At 41.1% G+C, this 16,107-nt stretch overlaps 1 protein-coding gene across 4 annotated transcripts in view; it reads left to right on the top strand.

The window, feature by feature from the left end:
* LOC113127233 (gamma-aminobutyric acid receptor subunit beta-3-like) overlaps positions 1-16,107 on the top strand; it is a 44,345-nt gene that overhangs the window by 21,223 nt on the left and 7,015 nt on the right. For all 4 annotated transcript variants that reach the window (XM_026301629.1, XM_026301632.1, XM_026301630.1 and 1 more), the window contains 4 exons: positions 6,400-6,620; positions 8,609-8,691; positions 9,450-9,587; positions 14,408-14,560. In XM_026301629.1, coding sequence (XP_026157414.1) covers positions 6,400-6,620; positions 8,609-8,691; positions 9,450-9,587; positions 14,408-14,560 — 595 coding nt within the window. The remainder of the gene's footprint in view (positions 1-6,399; positions 6,621-8,608; positions 8,692-9,449; positions 9,588-14,407; positions 14,561-16,107) is intronic.

Here is a 16,107-nt window from a genome sequence, read left to right on the forward strand (position 1 = left end):
AGTGCCATGCTTTTTCCATTCAGCAGCACTAAACAGCACAGCCCTGATAAATGCTGCTGTCCGTTTCTTTTGCAAAGAAGACGGTTTTCAAGTTGTTGGACTACTTTGTGCATTAATTTCATTAAATATTCAGCTGCTAAATCCACTTCACAAGTCTAGTGGAATGACCTGCGGGCATTATTGGGGAGTTGGTCTTAAAAGTTGAGGGCGTATTGGAACAAGTTCTGCTTGCTATGCTGAAACGCAGCTGAAGAAAGAAACAGTACTGCCAAATTTCAGGCTTTGTATGTCTTTCACTTCCATAAAAAGAAGAAGAAAAGAATGCAACAGCACTGTAAAATACAACTGTCTTACCACTGTGGAAACCAATTGAGGCCACTGATAACTTGATAAGAAAAAATGTAATGAGCAAATTTGGACTAAGGTTTAATATAAAAGCCAAAGAGTGTTAAAGGTTAACGAAGTAGCAGATCAGTCAGCTCAAAGGGTTAACATCAGGCATCCAAGCAAATGCGAATGTTCTTACAGGTGTTACAAGCTCATGAGTTTCCATGCAGGTATGGGAATGTGACAATTCGTCCTAGAAACGAGACTGATGCTTGTATATAAAAATATCTCCCTAGGTTTCAATTCCTATTTTAGGGACTGTACATGAATTATTAGCAGTGGATGACAGATCAGAAAATGGGGAGGATTCTTTTTTTTCTTTTTCCTTTTACTAAATTTTGGGAAAAGCCAGGAAGGGTCTTTTAATTTTTCTTCTCCCTCGAAGATCATAGTATATTTGTTGTGAGCTGCTCCTGCTGCACACACCTCCTCTATAGATTTATTTGATGTGTAGGGCGAGTGCATGTCATCAATCCATGCCAGAGTCAGAAGTGGTCTTTGCAGCGCTGTCAGCCTGAAGCCCTAATTTTTACCAGACTTAACACTCAGGTAGATCAAGAGACTCAGAAGTAAGGGGAGAGGAGAACTACAAGATCTAAAGATTTATGGCATGATCGAGGAAAACAGAAACGAGCAGGGGAGAGGCAGAGAGAGAAGGCAGTAGCTGATTGAAATACCCAGAGAGCTTTGCGAAAAGCCAAGCGACTGTAGCATCTGGCTCAGCCAAGAATCCACCTGGCGGGGCAGGTCAGATAAGTCGGGTTCTACTACTCCGGCGCCTTCTCAGAGCGCGAGCTCCTGCACTAGCAGATGCTAAAGTGTCTGAGAGCGGCGCACTAATTACCTCTGAGGTTTGCTTGTGGTGTGCTGAGTCTGCGCTGATGAGAAACACATACTAGGACAAGATCAGAGCAAGGCAAAAGTCATTACTTGGAAACGAGTTGTACGTTTCAGAACGGATCACCTGAAAGTGTCTTACTTGTTAGTGCTGTTTTGGAATACTAATCAGATGAAGGAGGGTTTTAAAAGGCTCTTTTGATTAGATAATTGGTTTAATGTCATGTTTGGATGGTGGAGATAAGCATAGTGTTGCATTTAAAATGTTTTGAAATACTGTTAAGAAAGTTTTAAGTGCAAGTTAAGGGCACAGTGCGTAGGTGTGTTTTCATTATAATGGCCATCTCTTGCTGAAATATACAAGCAGTCACGATTCCCTGTTGAACTATGAGCTATCAAGGCCTTTATCCCAGCCCATTTCCAGCACCTCATAAAAGTCATAATTTTGTGAAATTAAATTATGGCACAGTGAAGACAGAGCTCCTCATATGGGGAAATGGTCAGAGCATGTATTGTGAACGTAGTTACAGTTACAGGCTGAACAAACTAGTCATCCGTACACCCACGGCAGCGAGTGGGCGTCAAAAAGACACAAAATCTGTCACTATGGAGAGGTGAAAAGATCTTTCTCTCCTTCTCCAAATGTTCCTGCTGCCTGGTTTGTTTTTTTAGCTTTTACCAGCAACACAACAAGTCCACAAACTCCTTCTTTTGATTTGCTTGCATGTTGTGTATTTCATTCAAATGCACGTACATGTATTTTTTTTTTTTTTACTGAATGACATCATTATGGTTTTATATACTGTCTGCACACTCTCCTGCATAAAATATGTCTTGGAATCAAGTGTTGCCAATGCACTATGACATCCTGATCATCTGATTTTGGGTTTCCAGCAATGCAAAAAGAGCCTGTCTTTTCTCTGTGCTCTGGGTGTGACTTAATATACCACCATGTCTTTTATCCCGCATCCGACTTCCTGCCTGATGGAATGTAATTGGCCTCAGGAGACAGCACGCTGTAGGATGGAGTGATGATCACTAACACACAGAATGAGCAGACTGGGTACTTTCAGGTTTGCACTGGAAACCCACTGAAATGTGAGGGGAGAACTGCCCTTTGTAATCATCCTGGTTCTACACAATAACCCTTTTTACTGAGGTGCATATACCTTTAATACACTACGTATATTGGCCTTGGGAATCTAAAATTGACAGACGCTGGCCTCATTTTGTGTCTTGGTGCCGCTCAGACAGTTGTTATATAGTAGCAAATAAAAAGGGGCAGGCAAACTGCACTGGATTTATGATGTGAAGGTCATAAGTCACCGGTCTGAGCCTACTTACCGCAATTTTAAGGAGAACTGAGCAGAAAAAAACCCGACATGTTCTGTTTTTACATCCCTGTTTGTCCCTCCCTCTGTTGTTATGAGGTAATAAAAAATATTAGACATTGAGGAAATGCTCTTATATCTTGAAGGCCAATATGGGTCATTCTACCATTCTGTGGCAGCAGTAAGAAGGGGGATAGCATGTTGCTGAGGGACTTCCCCGCATTGATATACTGTAGAGCCTGAGGGCCATCTCAAGGGAGCTAGTTGGAATGACTTACATTGAAGTCACTCAGATTGCTTTTCTGCAAAGGGGTTCATATGGAGTACACAGTTGATTACATACCATATCATCATTTTTCTCCCCTGCACTAAAATGCGAACCTAAGCAGGGGAAGTAAAATATTCTTTATGTTGTCATTGAGTGGAGCAGCTTTGTTATGTGTCTCATAATGATGTTGGTTTTTCTCTCTTTTTCAGTTTTTTTTTTTTTTGTATTTTTTTTTTTTCAGTCTCCTGTTGTGCTGCTGAGTCTGGTGATGAACTAGTTGCTGCATGGACAGTGAACATATGCCATGTGACAAAAAAAAAAAAAAAAATGTTAAGAGGATAGTTCCTAGGTACTGGTGGTATCACGACATAGCAGCCGGTGTGCTAGCCCCGCACAGAGAGAGAGAGAGATTAAACTGAATATGGGTCAGTTCACTGCCAAAACTCTGCTTATCTGAATTCTCACACACCCTGAATGAAAGTGATTATCTAGTTGAGTTAATTGAATAAATGAGGCTTGCTGGAAATTATTTCCACTGGTCACTGTTATTATCTCAGCTGAAGACATATGCTAATAACCAAACAGCAGTGTGTACTGGAGAAATCGTATGCTGTAGGAAACGGGAGAGTTGTCAATAATTCATAATCCATAGTCCTAGTTCGTCGAAAATAAAAAGACATTGCTCCGGGGCAGGTAATGCAAAGCTGCGTTCGCCCTCATCTGAAATTCATTTTGATTGTCTTCATGCAAGATTGATGAGGATTCCTTGGTGTGTTTGTACAGGCTACATTGTTAATTTGAATCATTTATGTCTTAGGAGGCATGCGTGTGTGAATTGTGCTCGCCGGGCCGCCTACCTGCTGACACACTGCCGGCGTGAGATACCTAAAGCGCGATACCGCGGTGGGGCGAGAGAGAGTGCTCTGGAGGAGGAGTGATGTGATAAGGGTCAAAACAAGGCGGTGTGAAAGAGACAGTCATTTGTAGAGATTGATGGAGGGTAAAGTTACCGGGGTAATGGAGGGAAAGAAGGGAAGCAAGTCTGAGGCACTCATTCATACAGCAGATTGTATTTCCACCACATGCTGTGATCAATCCATGTTGACCACTTTAATGGCACTATGACCGATAATGTTTATTGCTCCAAAAATCCAGCAAACAGACAGGGATTGCTTTTCCTATCACTTAAAGGGACAGGCGACCAGTTATCTCCAAGCTATCATGAGTAGAATATGGACTTCAGTGTTTCAGTTTCAGTGTTTGTGAAGCCAGTTAGTTGAACTGTTGACTCCGAGCAGTGATGGGCTCATCCGCCTGACAGGTGGTGTGCATCCTATGGAGTTAGAAAATGTAGTCCCTGTTTGTGTCATGGCTGGTTTGACGTGCACACTGGAATCTGTACAGACAAGTGGATGAAGTGGAGTTGCATTGTGGGTGATGTTGTAGGAAAGGTTTTGACAAAGTTTCTGTCTAGAGCTGATTAATTCATTGTTTTAACAGTGTTTTAAGCAAAAAATGTGTCATTTCCAGCTTCTCTCTATCATACATTACAGTAAACTGAATATATTAAACTGTTGCTCAAGTAAAACAAGAACATTGAGGTTCTTGTATATTAAGTACATCTTCATTTTTGCAGGATATAATCTAAAATAATAAAGGATTTACATGGAGTGTTTGACATGGAAACTTGGCATCTCAGCTTTGATTTGAGTTTGCTCTTTTGTAACACAGTTCTTCAGCTCATGATAGGATTTTACTGGACGATCGCTTGTTTGTCTCACCAGCTGTCCAAACAGTAAAAATGGAGCAATCCATAGCAATGGGCTGATTTAAAGAGCGCATAAAAAGACGAATTGTGCTGAGGAACTTGCCACATGATCGGCTGTAATGCTAAACCACACAACCAGCACGGCTCCATCATCTGGGAGCTGCAGATACCACACAGGCCATGGTTTTACCAATATATATTTATGGCTCAGTGCCAGTGAGCTTTCCTTGTCATGCTGAGAGACCAATCTGTATCCTGTGCTGACTAAGATCTTCCCTGTTCACATCTCTGTGTACTAACCAAGCCTGGAAAACATATTTGTTGGATATAAAGTATTAGTTAAAACAAACAAACAGATGATTAGAATACAGTCAGTTTCAAGAATTTGCAGTTTCGTTCTTTAGTTCTCATGAAAATGCAAAAACCTCAAGTGTTTTCTAAGTGATAGTAATAGTGTTGATGCAGCACATGAGGGGTGCGACAAATAACTATTTCAGTTACATAACACGCACGAATAGTTTTTGGAAGCCATGCTCGTTGCAGCGGCCGCTTTAATCTCCGTTTGTGTTTGGTGTGAGCTTGAAAAATGCTGCACCAGTGGACATGTGCCAGCTTGGTGCAGTCTGGTTTCATTTCAGCGCCACAGCGGGCAGAGGGGAGATCATGGCATTGCCCCGAGAAAGAGAGAGAGAGAGAGACGGAGAGAAAGAGGTGCAGACGGACTGAAAGGAAAGCAGAAATAGGAGGAGAGACTGTTTGCTGGGTAAGGGGATTATGCGATGTGGAAGGATGGAAGGAGGGGGCTCTGCCCTCTGTCTCCACTCTCTGGTTCTGCCTTGACCAAATACTGCTGGAATTAAGGCAAAACAGAAACATTAGTTCTTTACCATCCTATGTTTTAAGCTTACACAACCATCCTAAACATGTTTGATTTCACAGAACCAATAGTGTCCTCACAGCTGGACTTTAGATACGTCTTTGACTTGGCGATGGACATTTGTTAAATGTATGTATGACTTGTATATCTAATAGAATATTAATGTGTAGTGTAGGTTGACATGAATAATGCTTAAATAATGTTCTCTTTCATGACATTACTTTTTGGTTGTGATATCCTGTGATTTTGGTCAGTGGGTTAGCTTTAACAGTTTGCAGGTAAAATGATGCCATAGCTCTTTACACTACATGCTGCATTGGAGCCTTTGAGATTCAGGCTTTTGGATTTTTGATTGTGTTTGGGATGTGGGAAAAGACCGTATCAGAATAACAAATTGGGGATGACCTCAGAGGATGCCACAATAGTGTTATTTAAAGCATATTTTTCCGTTGGTCCCCTGTGAAGAAGAGAAAAACAATCATTTATTGTATGTTTAAAGTCTATTTGAATAAAATGATATATACATTTAAATTTAAATTTATAGTGGGAATACACTACTGAGGGAGAGAAATCTGTTGATATATTTGTAAAAACTTGAATTTTTCTACTAAAGCTGCAGCTACATGAGTCAACATGCCCACATGCTTGTTGTACAATGGCCCACCACTGTATGGGTTACTGAGTTCCAGAAGGGAGGGCACGGGCACTTCTGAGAATTTGGCTGCAGCATGTGAACTAGTTGGCCCACACTCCTTACAGCTTGTAGGATGCTGTGTCATAACAAATATTAGGAGAACTAACTGTGCAGAATGGGCAGAGCAGATGTTTCAAAGCTGGTAATGTTGGTCTGCAGCTGCTAGTTTGAGATTAATGAAAACAAACCATTTAGGATCTGTCAGAATGACCTCTTCTCCTGTGTTTGTACCCATAGGACTACACGCTGACCATGTATTTCCAGCAGTACTGGAGGGACAAGCGTCTAGCCTACGTAGGGATTCCCCTCAACTTGACTCTGGACAACAGGGTTGCTGACCAGCTCTGGGTCCCTGACACCTACTTCCTTAATGACAAGAAGTCCTTTGTCCACGGAGTCACAGTGAAAAACCGCATGATCCGCCTGCATCCTGACGGAACCGTCCTCTACGGCCTCAGGTGGGTTCTGCTTTGAAACTTGTAATTACATTGAGTTTCTTTAGTGGTGCTTTTTGTGTGCTGTACAATTAGTTTGGGTTTTTTTTTTTTTTTTTTTTAATCTTAAATTGAACACTATAACCCAGAAATCACTATTGTGCTAGTATTTCGATTTTTTTTTTTTTTTTTTTTTTTTTTTTAGGATGCATTGTTAGCTGTTAAACCAAGTGACAATGAGCTGCAGTTCTCCTTTTAAAATATGTATATTATGAATGGATTCTCTGCTGCATTTCCCACTAAATGAGTTTGTTGCCAGAGTGCTGATACACACTTTCTGGGCCACGTAAATGAGCAACACTCCCCGCAACAGGAAGCAAAGTGAATCTCAGGGTCAAAAATGTTGCTGTTTCTCAGTGTCAAGCTAATTCAGTGTGTTTAAAGCCTTATTACAGCACCACAGTTGCCCAGGCTGAGGACTTGGCAGTTTGCTGCTGGCCGCTGAGCAACCAGAGGATTATGTGGCATGCTCAAGGGCACTTCAGCATTTGATTTTTTTTTTTTTTTTTTTTTTTTTTTTTAAGGAGTCAGAGATCATTCATGAAAAGAAGTATGAACAGCTTAGAAGATGCATTAATGCAACGTTAAGCTCGCAGCTGTTGTTTGATATTTATTTCATAAAGCCCTTGTTTTGAATTTCCATTGATCTTTTCGACAGGCAGGTTCAGAAGCGTGTGTGACCTATGAATATGGATGCATGCTTTGAATTATTAGACTGCAAAGCAAACACACACACACACACGTGTCTGTTTGCATGTGTGCTTGCATGCTTGCGTTTGTATCTGTCAGTGTTCATACTTTCCAGTCATACAGCCGTGCTTGATTATGCAAGTGGAGTTCATAGCACTTAGCCTTGTGGGCTACTTATAGACCTCTCAATGCTTTCAAGAGATCAAAGGGAGAGGGAGATGTGTGACGTGGTGCTTTTGATATGAACGTTACATAAATGTATGTCAGGTAAAGCTGAGTACACAATCACTTTACAAAATGGTAAAAATTAGGGAAATCCATCCATCCATCCATTAGCTATACCTCTTAGTCCTTAATTAGGGTCACAGGGATCTGCTGGAGGGTGGGTACACCCTGAACAGGTCACCAGTCCAGAGCCAAGTTGTACAGTTTAAGTGTATTTTAAAGAATGATAGATGCTATAGGAATCTAAAAAGCTGTGTCACTTTAATAACAGTATGTCTGCATCTTGCAGGCCTGATGTTATTGTAATTTTAGCTGTATAACAACATTACCTAATGGGCTTCCACAGCTTGATCTGGGTCGTAACTGAATGAAGACTTCCAGTGGCTTACAGCCAAGCAGCCAGCTTTTAATGAGGCCAGACTTAGCCAAATCTGTTTGATTTGCATTCCCCTTTACTGCTCATTTGGACTGTCTGATTATCAGCCAGTTGAGTTCACACATCTGATCAACAAAGGGTTACGCCCTCATGACCCAGTTCAGATGAGCTGATGCTAAACTTTCACAGAATGTCTCAATATGATTTTCACTTTGACAGGGTGGAGGTTATCCAGTTTTGTTGAAGAGGGTATGGGCTGATTCAAAAACAAGTGTGAGAACTGCTTGTCTGTCTAGGATCTATAGTTTAATTATGTATACAGTTACACAGTCAGCATTTTACCTTGGAGGTCGGCACAGTAATCTTATTTTAAGATGAGAGTGCCAAAGTCTCCTGCAGTAACATGAAGCCAACTGAGGAACTTAGTGAAAAGCCAAATGCACATGTGCTTTCCTTTAAAGATAATCAGAGTCCTTTAATCGAATTGTATTTCCACAGTATCTTATGCTTCCCAGTTAACAAACTACTTACCATTTATAACAACTGAGATGGACCCAAAAAAACGATGATATTCCCTTCATATTCACCTTCTTTCACGGTCTAATATGAAGTATGTTCTCTCTCGTTTTCTGTCTTTCCCCATTTGTGTCTTCGTTTTCAGGATAACCACAACAGCAGCATGTATGATGGATCTCAGAAGGTATCCCCTGGACGAGCAGAACTGCACTCTGGAGATAGAGAGCTGTGAGTAGAGACGCCTAATACCATTAGTGCCGACGTTCAGAACAGGGAGCAGGCTGAGGGGAAAACCAACGCGCTCTTGACTGAAATATTACAGTTTGAATGAAGCAACATCAAGGCTGGTTTTCTAGAATTTGTTGTAAATATGTAGGATGACTTTCTTCTGACATGATTTGACAAAGCTCCGTTTGATAACATAAATGATTAAAGGCATACTCCACGGATTTAATAATGGATTTCCATAAAGGTTTGGTAATAGTCCCAAGCATTAGCATTCATTTGGAGTCATTTTGAAATTTCAGTGCACTATTCGCTTTCCTTTTAGTTCTGCTTCTGATCTAATTGTCTGAGTTTATCACTACCAGCATCAATACACAGAATGATGGGATCCATTGTAAATATAAAAGACCTGGTACAGCAGCACGCAGCGACTCAATCATAGGATGGAAAACAAGGATTAGGTTTGTTAGGGATTTTTTTTTTGTTGGAAAGAAGAACTATCAAAGACAGAGGAAATGGCATGTAGTTTTGGTTTCTTTGGACATTTGAACTCAAGTGAACTTATTAACTCACTTACTTCTCAAAGCAGTGTCTGGTTGTTGGAAGCAACTTCAAACATGTTTTATTTTCCCAAATGACAGCCCAGTTGGATGATCAGCAACACTGCATATCTTGGTCTCCAGTGATGATCAGACAGATGGTTACACCTTGGTATATATATATATATATATATATGTGTGTGTGTGTTTCTTCTTGTACAGATGGCTACACCACAGACGACATCGAGTTCTACTGGAAAGGAGGCGAGTCGGCCGTAACGGGGGTGACGCGGATTGAGTTGCCTCAGTTCTCCATCGTCGATTACAAGTTGGTTTCCAAAAACGTAGTCTTTTCCACAGGTAAATGCTGTTCTGTGCTGTGTCCTGTATGTGATTTCTGCCCATTGAGTAACTTTCTGCGCGCATCTGTGCCAGAGCTCGAGCTGTTGATCATAAATGCTCAGAGCCAAAGTTGTTTGTTAGCGCTTCTAATTGGGTTGGAGTGAGGGAATGCCCTGTCTTTGAAGTGTCCCTCAAACCACAGCGGCTGATGCAAGGACGTCGAAATGGAGTTTAACCAAAACATAAAGTAAACACTGTGATTTACAGAGCGAATGGCGTCCATGTCAGGTGGTTCTTGACCCTGAGAGCTGACATTGGCATTAGCGCTTTAGTTAGCATGCTGACATAACAAAATACAGCCCAGTCAATACACTGTGTCAGTAGCGATACTATCTTAATCCCTATGAAAACATGGTGTCATCAGATTTTCATATGTCAAATGCCATAAACCACCTGAGACCAACGCCAGTAGCTGTATCACAGAGTTAATGTTGAACTCAAAACCCTGTTAAACATTAATTTATCAATGCTGAGACATGGATGCTCAGGAAAAATGAATGCAGACATGTCTTGGTAATCTTTTAAAGTTGGCATAAGCATTAACTAGTGTTGTGAACCACATCAATCCGGTGTTATTTATAGGTTCCCAATGGCCGTTTCTTCAGAGCATTTCATCTCTCTTGACAGTTCATTAAGAGACACTGTGACACATTAAGGCAATTTGTCAACTTAGTGTACAAGAGAAACATTTGCAGTATCGCAATTCATGTTGTAATTAATGGAGAGAAGTGTAGTAATTCAACAAACCTCATTGCCTGCAGGGGTAATCTAATCTATTCTGTGAACTTTGGTTTTTTTATCTGTGGTGCACCAAGGTCCTAAATTAGTAAGATTTTTATGCACATGTTTAAATAGAGATACAGAACTTTATTGATGCTCCCTAACCAAGTGTCATACAGTCCTGTACAGCAGAGACACATTCAGCGAGTCAGCTTCTAGCAGGTGAACAACAACTGTATGACATTTAGTAAGAAGATCATTTCTCAGAGAAGCTATGCTCCTGAGAACGAGCCGTCGACAGCCTGAAAAAGACATTGTTCACTTTTTTTTTTTTTGGCATTTTAGAAGCAAAAATACACAACACAGAATTTTGTCCCTGTTCCACAAGTGGCTGATCAAACAAAGTCCCACCATCACGGCTGTTTATCCGTAGCTCACGATGTTGCACAGGTGTTTTCTGCATTACATGTGGCAACAGCAAACCTGTAACTCCCACCCACCCTTTCTCTCTCTCTCTTCCTACCCCTTCTTTCTGTCTTATCTTGGTCTCTCTTATTCTGTCACTTGTTTTACTTTCTTCTTCTTCTCCTTTATTTCACCTCAGTATTAAACTCCATATATATTTGAGGTTTTTTGCTTTAATTTGACAGCACTGGCCTTGAATTCGCTTCAGATTTTTTATGTACTATGGCGCAGATATTCATTAACATGAGCTGTCTTGTTGCTTCTGGAAGAAAATAATACCTCCATTCCTAACGGAAATACCAGTGATACTTGGCAAGCAAGAATTCGAAAAGAATGGCAGACAAGGGCAGATTTTCATTTCTAGCTGCCAGCACTTGATAATACCTGATAATGAAAACTGAAGCTGAAAATCTTATCTCTGACTGATACTGGTAGTATTTCTACAACAGGAGTGTGCAGTTGATGGCTACATACATGATTCAGGCTATAGAATAAGGTTAGCATGTCCCAGGCCAAAAAATCAGAGGTAAAGAATCAACATTGCTCTTGTATTGCACTATAGAGTTAGTTTGTACGACTATTTTAAGTGGCTATAGGCCTAAGGAGCTTATGTTCCTTGACGTTGGAAGCTGAGTACTGTAGGTACTAAGCTAGTTATCCACAAATGTTAACGTTCACAACTTACGTACAAGGAAAACAGACTGTTTAATCCGGCCTCAAAATGAGCGCGCATGGGGTCAGTGTCTCAGTCAGACTTTTTCTGTTGTGAGATCAAAGCTGCCAGTCTCTCGTGGCATGTCAGACTTGACTGCCATGAAGGTGACAAAAGAGACATAAAAAAGGAGAGACAGCAGACGTCCCGTCTCCCCAGCCGCCCTCCCAGACTCCACTGTCGAACTGTCATCATCAACTCAACTCTTTATAATCCTCCCTGCATCTCTCCTGTCTTCTTCTTTCTCCCTCTCCTCCTCGGCCTCACACATGGTGTTCCTCCCACTCGCGGATGTTGTTTGGTATAGCAGTTACAGCCGGTAGAGTTCTACGCCCACACGCAAGCGAACCTCAGCCTCCTCTTCTCTTAAGCCACTTCTGCTTCCGCGAAGATACTTGGTTTGGGTTTAGGCTGGAGGAGCTGCCTTAAAGTTGCATCAAAAGAAGTGAATGGGATATTTTAAGATCTGTGACAGTCTGTTCTCATGTTCACCCTGTATTGAAGTGAATGTTCAGTGTGTGGTGAGTTTGTTCATGGCTGCCAGAACTGCTAACCATGAGCCAAATATAGGAGGATCATCAAGTGTGATAAATAAGGCACAGTGTGTGTGTGTGTGTGTGTGTGTGTGTGTGTGTGTGTGTGTGTGTGTGTGTGTGTGTGTGTGTCTGTGTGTGTCTGTGTGTGTGTGTGTGTGTGTGTGTGTGTGTGTGTGTGTGTCTGTGTGTGTGTGTGTTTAAATTAGCTTTACTACCAAGCAGCTTCACAACATGCTTGACAATGAGCTGATCTGTTTAATTTAATACAAAGCTTGCATTTTTGACTGGTGGCTAGATAAAATAATCATGACCTGTTAAAAGACCTTATGGAGCATGATATTATAACCCACCGGTATCAGCTCATCTTTGCAGCTCAGGTTTTATATTAGACGATTTATGTTTTTCTGTAATTACGCCACTATAGGTTTACACCGAGACAGATGACGTCAGTGTAAATCTTCTGTAGCAAGATGGGATTTAGAGAAATTCATTAACCTCAGCATTAGCAAACTGCCAAAGTAGCAGCAGCACTGCAGAGGTGTGTTCACATCATCGTCTCGGAATCAGATGCAAAACAACCACTTGCTTTCTTCAGCCGCTGCTGCTGTTACGTAACTGAAACTAACTGCTGTTTTTATGTGTTTTGTGGCACAGCTGGTCACTCACTAATGGAGCACAGCGACTGTTGTCGCTTCAGGTGCAAACATCTGGAAGTTCACCTGATAAACCTGTACCTGTATCTTAATGTATGGATTCACCTGCCTTGCATCATAAATGACATGTTAATTCCTGAATAACCCAATTATTTATCTTTTCTTTTGTCAAAATAACGAGCTCTCTGACATTAAAACTCTAGTCAGGGACCCAGCTGGACACGCAGCATTGTCCACATCTTTGTAATGATTAATCTCTTTTCTTTCTTTGAGTTATCAGTTTTTGTTTTTTCTTTTTTTTCCCCCCTTGAGCATCACTGTCTCTGTTTAACTGTGTCAACTATGCTGCTTATGCAAGCTGCCCAGTTCTTCCGCTGTTTCTTCCAAACTCATGATGCTGCCACAAATATAAAACACGTACATAGACTGTTGTGTTTATATTTGTTTATACCAGCTGCTTTTTCTAGACGTTCCCACCACTGAGTGTATAAACTTAAAAACTGCAAATGCTACACATAGAATCACTATGGCAATTGCCTTAATATATACATTTATTCAATTAAGCCAAACAAAGGTTAAAAAATAGTCACAATTAAGAAGCTGGAACGAGAGAATTTATTTTTATGTTAAATATGACTTAAAGAATCATTTATCACCACAGCTGCCAGTTAATTTCGTGACAGTCAAGTTTCCTTATATTTGCTAATGAGAACCTATTTTTTTAAACTGTCCAATATTTGTTAAAATATTTCAGTCTGGACAGAAGTGGTGTAATAGTCCACACTGCCATCCATACAGCCATGCTGTGTCTATTTCTTGCAGTCTAACATACAGTACGAACTGAATTTCAATAAGATTGTGTATTTTTTCAGAGTGACTCTCTAACCAACTCTGCACACAACTGTGCAGCTGATTGGACCCACGCTTGCCACTAGTAGCTTTGTCTGAAACCCACAGATTTGAAATGACAGCATTATGGCCTCCACTTCTGCTCCAATATAAACCACAAATGGAAAAATAGCTAAGAATAGTGGGAGTAACGAGCCATAGATTCAATCCATAAAGAGGCAGATGCTGGGAGTTTGATGAGAAATCCCACAGTGTCTTTGTGCACATGCATGTACAAATACTGTTTGTATTCCAGGTCATGGAAAACTAATGCCAGAAGCGCTGTCTTATAAGAAACAGTGAGGAATATTGTTTTGAATCTGTGACCTATAAGTGTCACATGGTCTGCTACGTGCGTTTATAAAACTATTTTTGCTGCAGTAATGCACAATCATCATATGAATTATGTAGGTGGATGGGATGTGGAGAATTGATAAATCAAAATGTGCTGAAATTTTTATCACCATCCTGAATATTGTGTCACATTATCATGAAATGGGGTTATAGTTGTGTGTATGTGTGTAAGGACCGCCTTGGTGTGTGTCTGCATTAGTGAAGGGGATACTTGTTACCATGGCAATAAATCCAACCCATGCTGTCAGGGTTGTCATGGAAACTGAAACAAAAACACAAGCTGTCCCTGTGTGCTCTTTGGAAAAATATTAAATTAGATATGATCAACATTTTAAAGTCTGTTGGCATTGATGTACTTTTGTAGTTTAATTTTCTGTACCTTGACCTTGAACGCTACCATCAAAATTTCTCAACCAAAAGCTTTAAAACATGCTGCTCCTCTTTCCTCAGGTGCCTATCCTCGACTGTCTCTGAGCTTCAAGCTGAAGAGGAACATTGGCTACTTCATCCTGCAGACATACATGCCATCCATCCTGATTACCATCCTCTCCTGGGTCTCCTTCTGGATAAACTATGATGCGTCGGCAGCCAGAGTGGCTCTAGGTATGAAACAGTAGCCGTCAGGCAGGAGCAGGTATTTGGCTTTAGATGGGGTCAGTGAACCAATTTGAAGTGAGCACAAATATAATGGAAGAGTGCCTGTGTTCTGTGGACAACCAGATTTACTTTATGTAAATATTGCTGAGATATTACAAAAAGCATGTCCATTGTGGTTTTCTATATGGCAAAGCACAGAAACATGACCTTGACTGGGACCAAATTGGGTCACACCTTGTGTCTGTAGTGGCTGTGGTCACAGAGATGCCTGTAGGAGCTATAAATACATCACGTCTCTAGTATAATTTCACTTCTTATTGAGGCAGGCTGTGTGGGTGCAAAGGCCCACTCACTGTGGGGCTCCTGTGAGCAGTAAACAAGGCAGAGCTGGAAGCGGTGGGTCACCGGTGTGTGATCGCTGGGATCCTTCGCAGGAGGTGGTGGTAGTCTGTGCTGAATATTAAACTGGGTGGTTGGATACGACACATCAGGCAAGAGTCATAGTCATAATATGAAGGTTGGCAAGACATTACCTAAAAATGCAATTCAGATGATGGACTTTCCACTGCAGTCCTAATTAATACCATGTTAAAATGGTAATTGTCCGTTCACTAAATGTGTCAGCAATGGTCCAATCAGAGCTTAGCAACTGTAACTAGGCACAGCCGGCTGCTGCTGTTCGAAGGTGTGTGTCTTTTTGAGACCCCAACAACAGCAAATGTGTTTATCTGCTCTGTTACCATATCTGGTCCACTGCCTTACTATAGTAACCAAAGCTGAGAAGCATGTTAATAAATTATGTTTTAGGTTGTGAGGTTGCAGGTTCAGGTTCATGAACACGTTGAGAGTCTGCATCTGAAAGTGAGCTTCGCTTCTGCAATAGTTCGAATACTGTACCACAGGAGGTTGCATCAGACTAACAGTATTATTATTTTATTTTCTTCAGTGACTAATGCAGAGAGTAGTTTCGCCCTGAATACAGAAAGCACATACTGAACTGGCAACAAGCCAGTCATTCATGCAGCAAAGCCCCTTCAAACTTTTTTTTCAAAATGCCAAATTCCAAATTAGGCCCAATAACTGATGCCAAGGAAAGAAATGCTTAAAACATAGCTTTGATTACAGATTTTTAATTATAGAATTGGATTCAAATAAAGAAACATCCCATTAAACAAACATCAAAGCTGGTTCCTTGTTTGAGAATATAGGTTCATCAGTTGTCACACCTGGATTGCCAACTCAGCAAATTAAGTGACCCTAAATTCCCATTTTCTTTTCAGTGTGTGTCAGCTGCTTCATGGGATATGAATGTGGTTGTATGACAAAGCTGTCGTGTGCGTGCGTGCGTGCGTGCGTGCGTGCGTGCGTGCGTGCGTGCGTGCCTCTGTCTGTGGACCGCCCTTGGCAGAACCTTGCAGGTGACACACGATGGAGCTGATGGGTGTTTGAATTTTTTGATACATTGCTGCACCAGCCATCACTTCCCCTGAAATCCACAGGCACATACAGCTCATTAGTGACTGGAATGAATTTTTGGCAATAATCAGCGTGTG

This window comes from Mastacembelus armatus, chromosome 2 (assembly GCF_900324485.2).
Source record: "Mastacembelus armatus chromosome 2, fMasArm1.2, whole genome shotgun sequence".
Classification (NCBI taxonomy): Eukaryota; Metazoa; Chordata; class Actinopteri; order Synbranchiformes; family Mastacembelidae; genus Mastacembelus; species Mastacembelus armatus.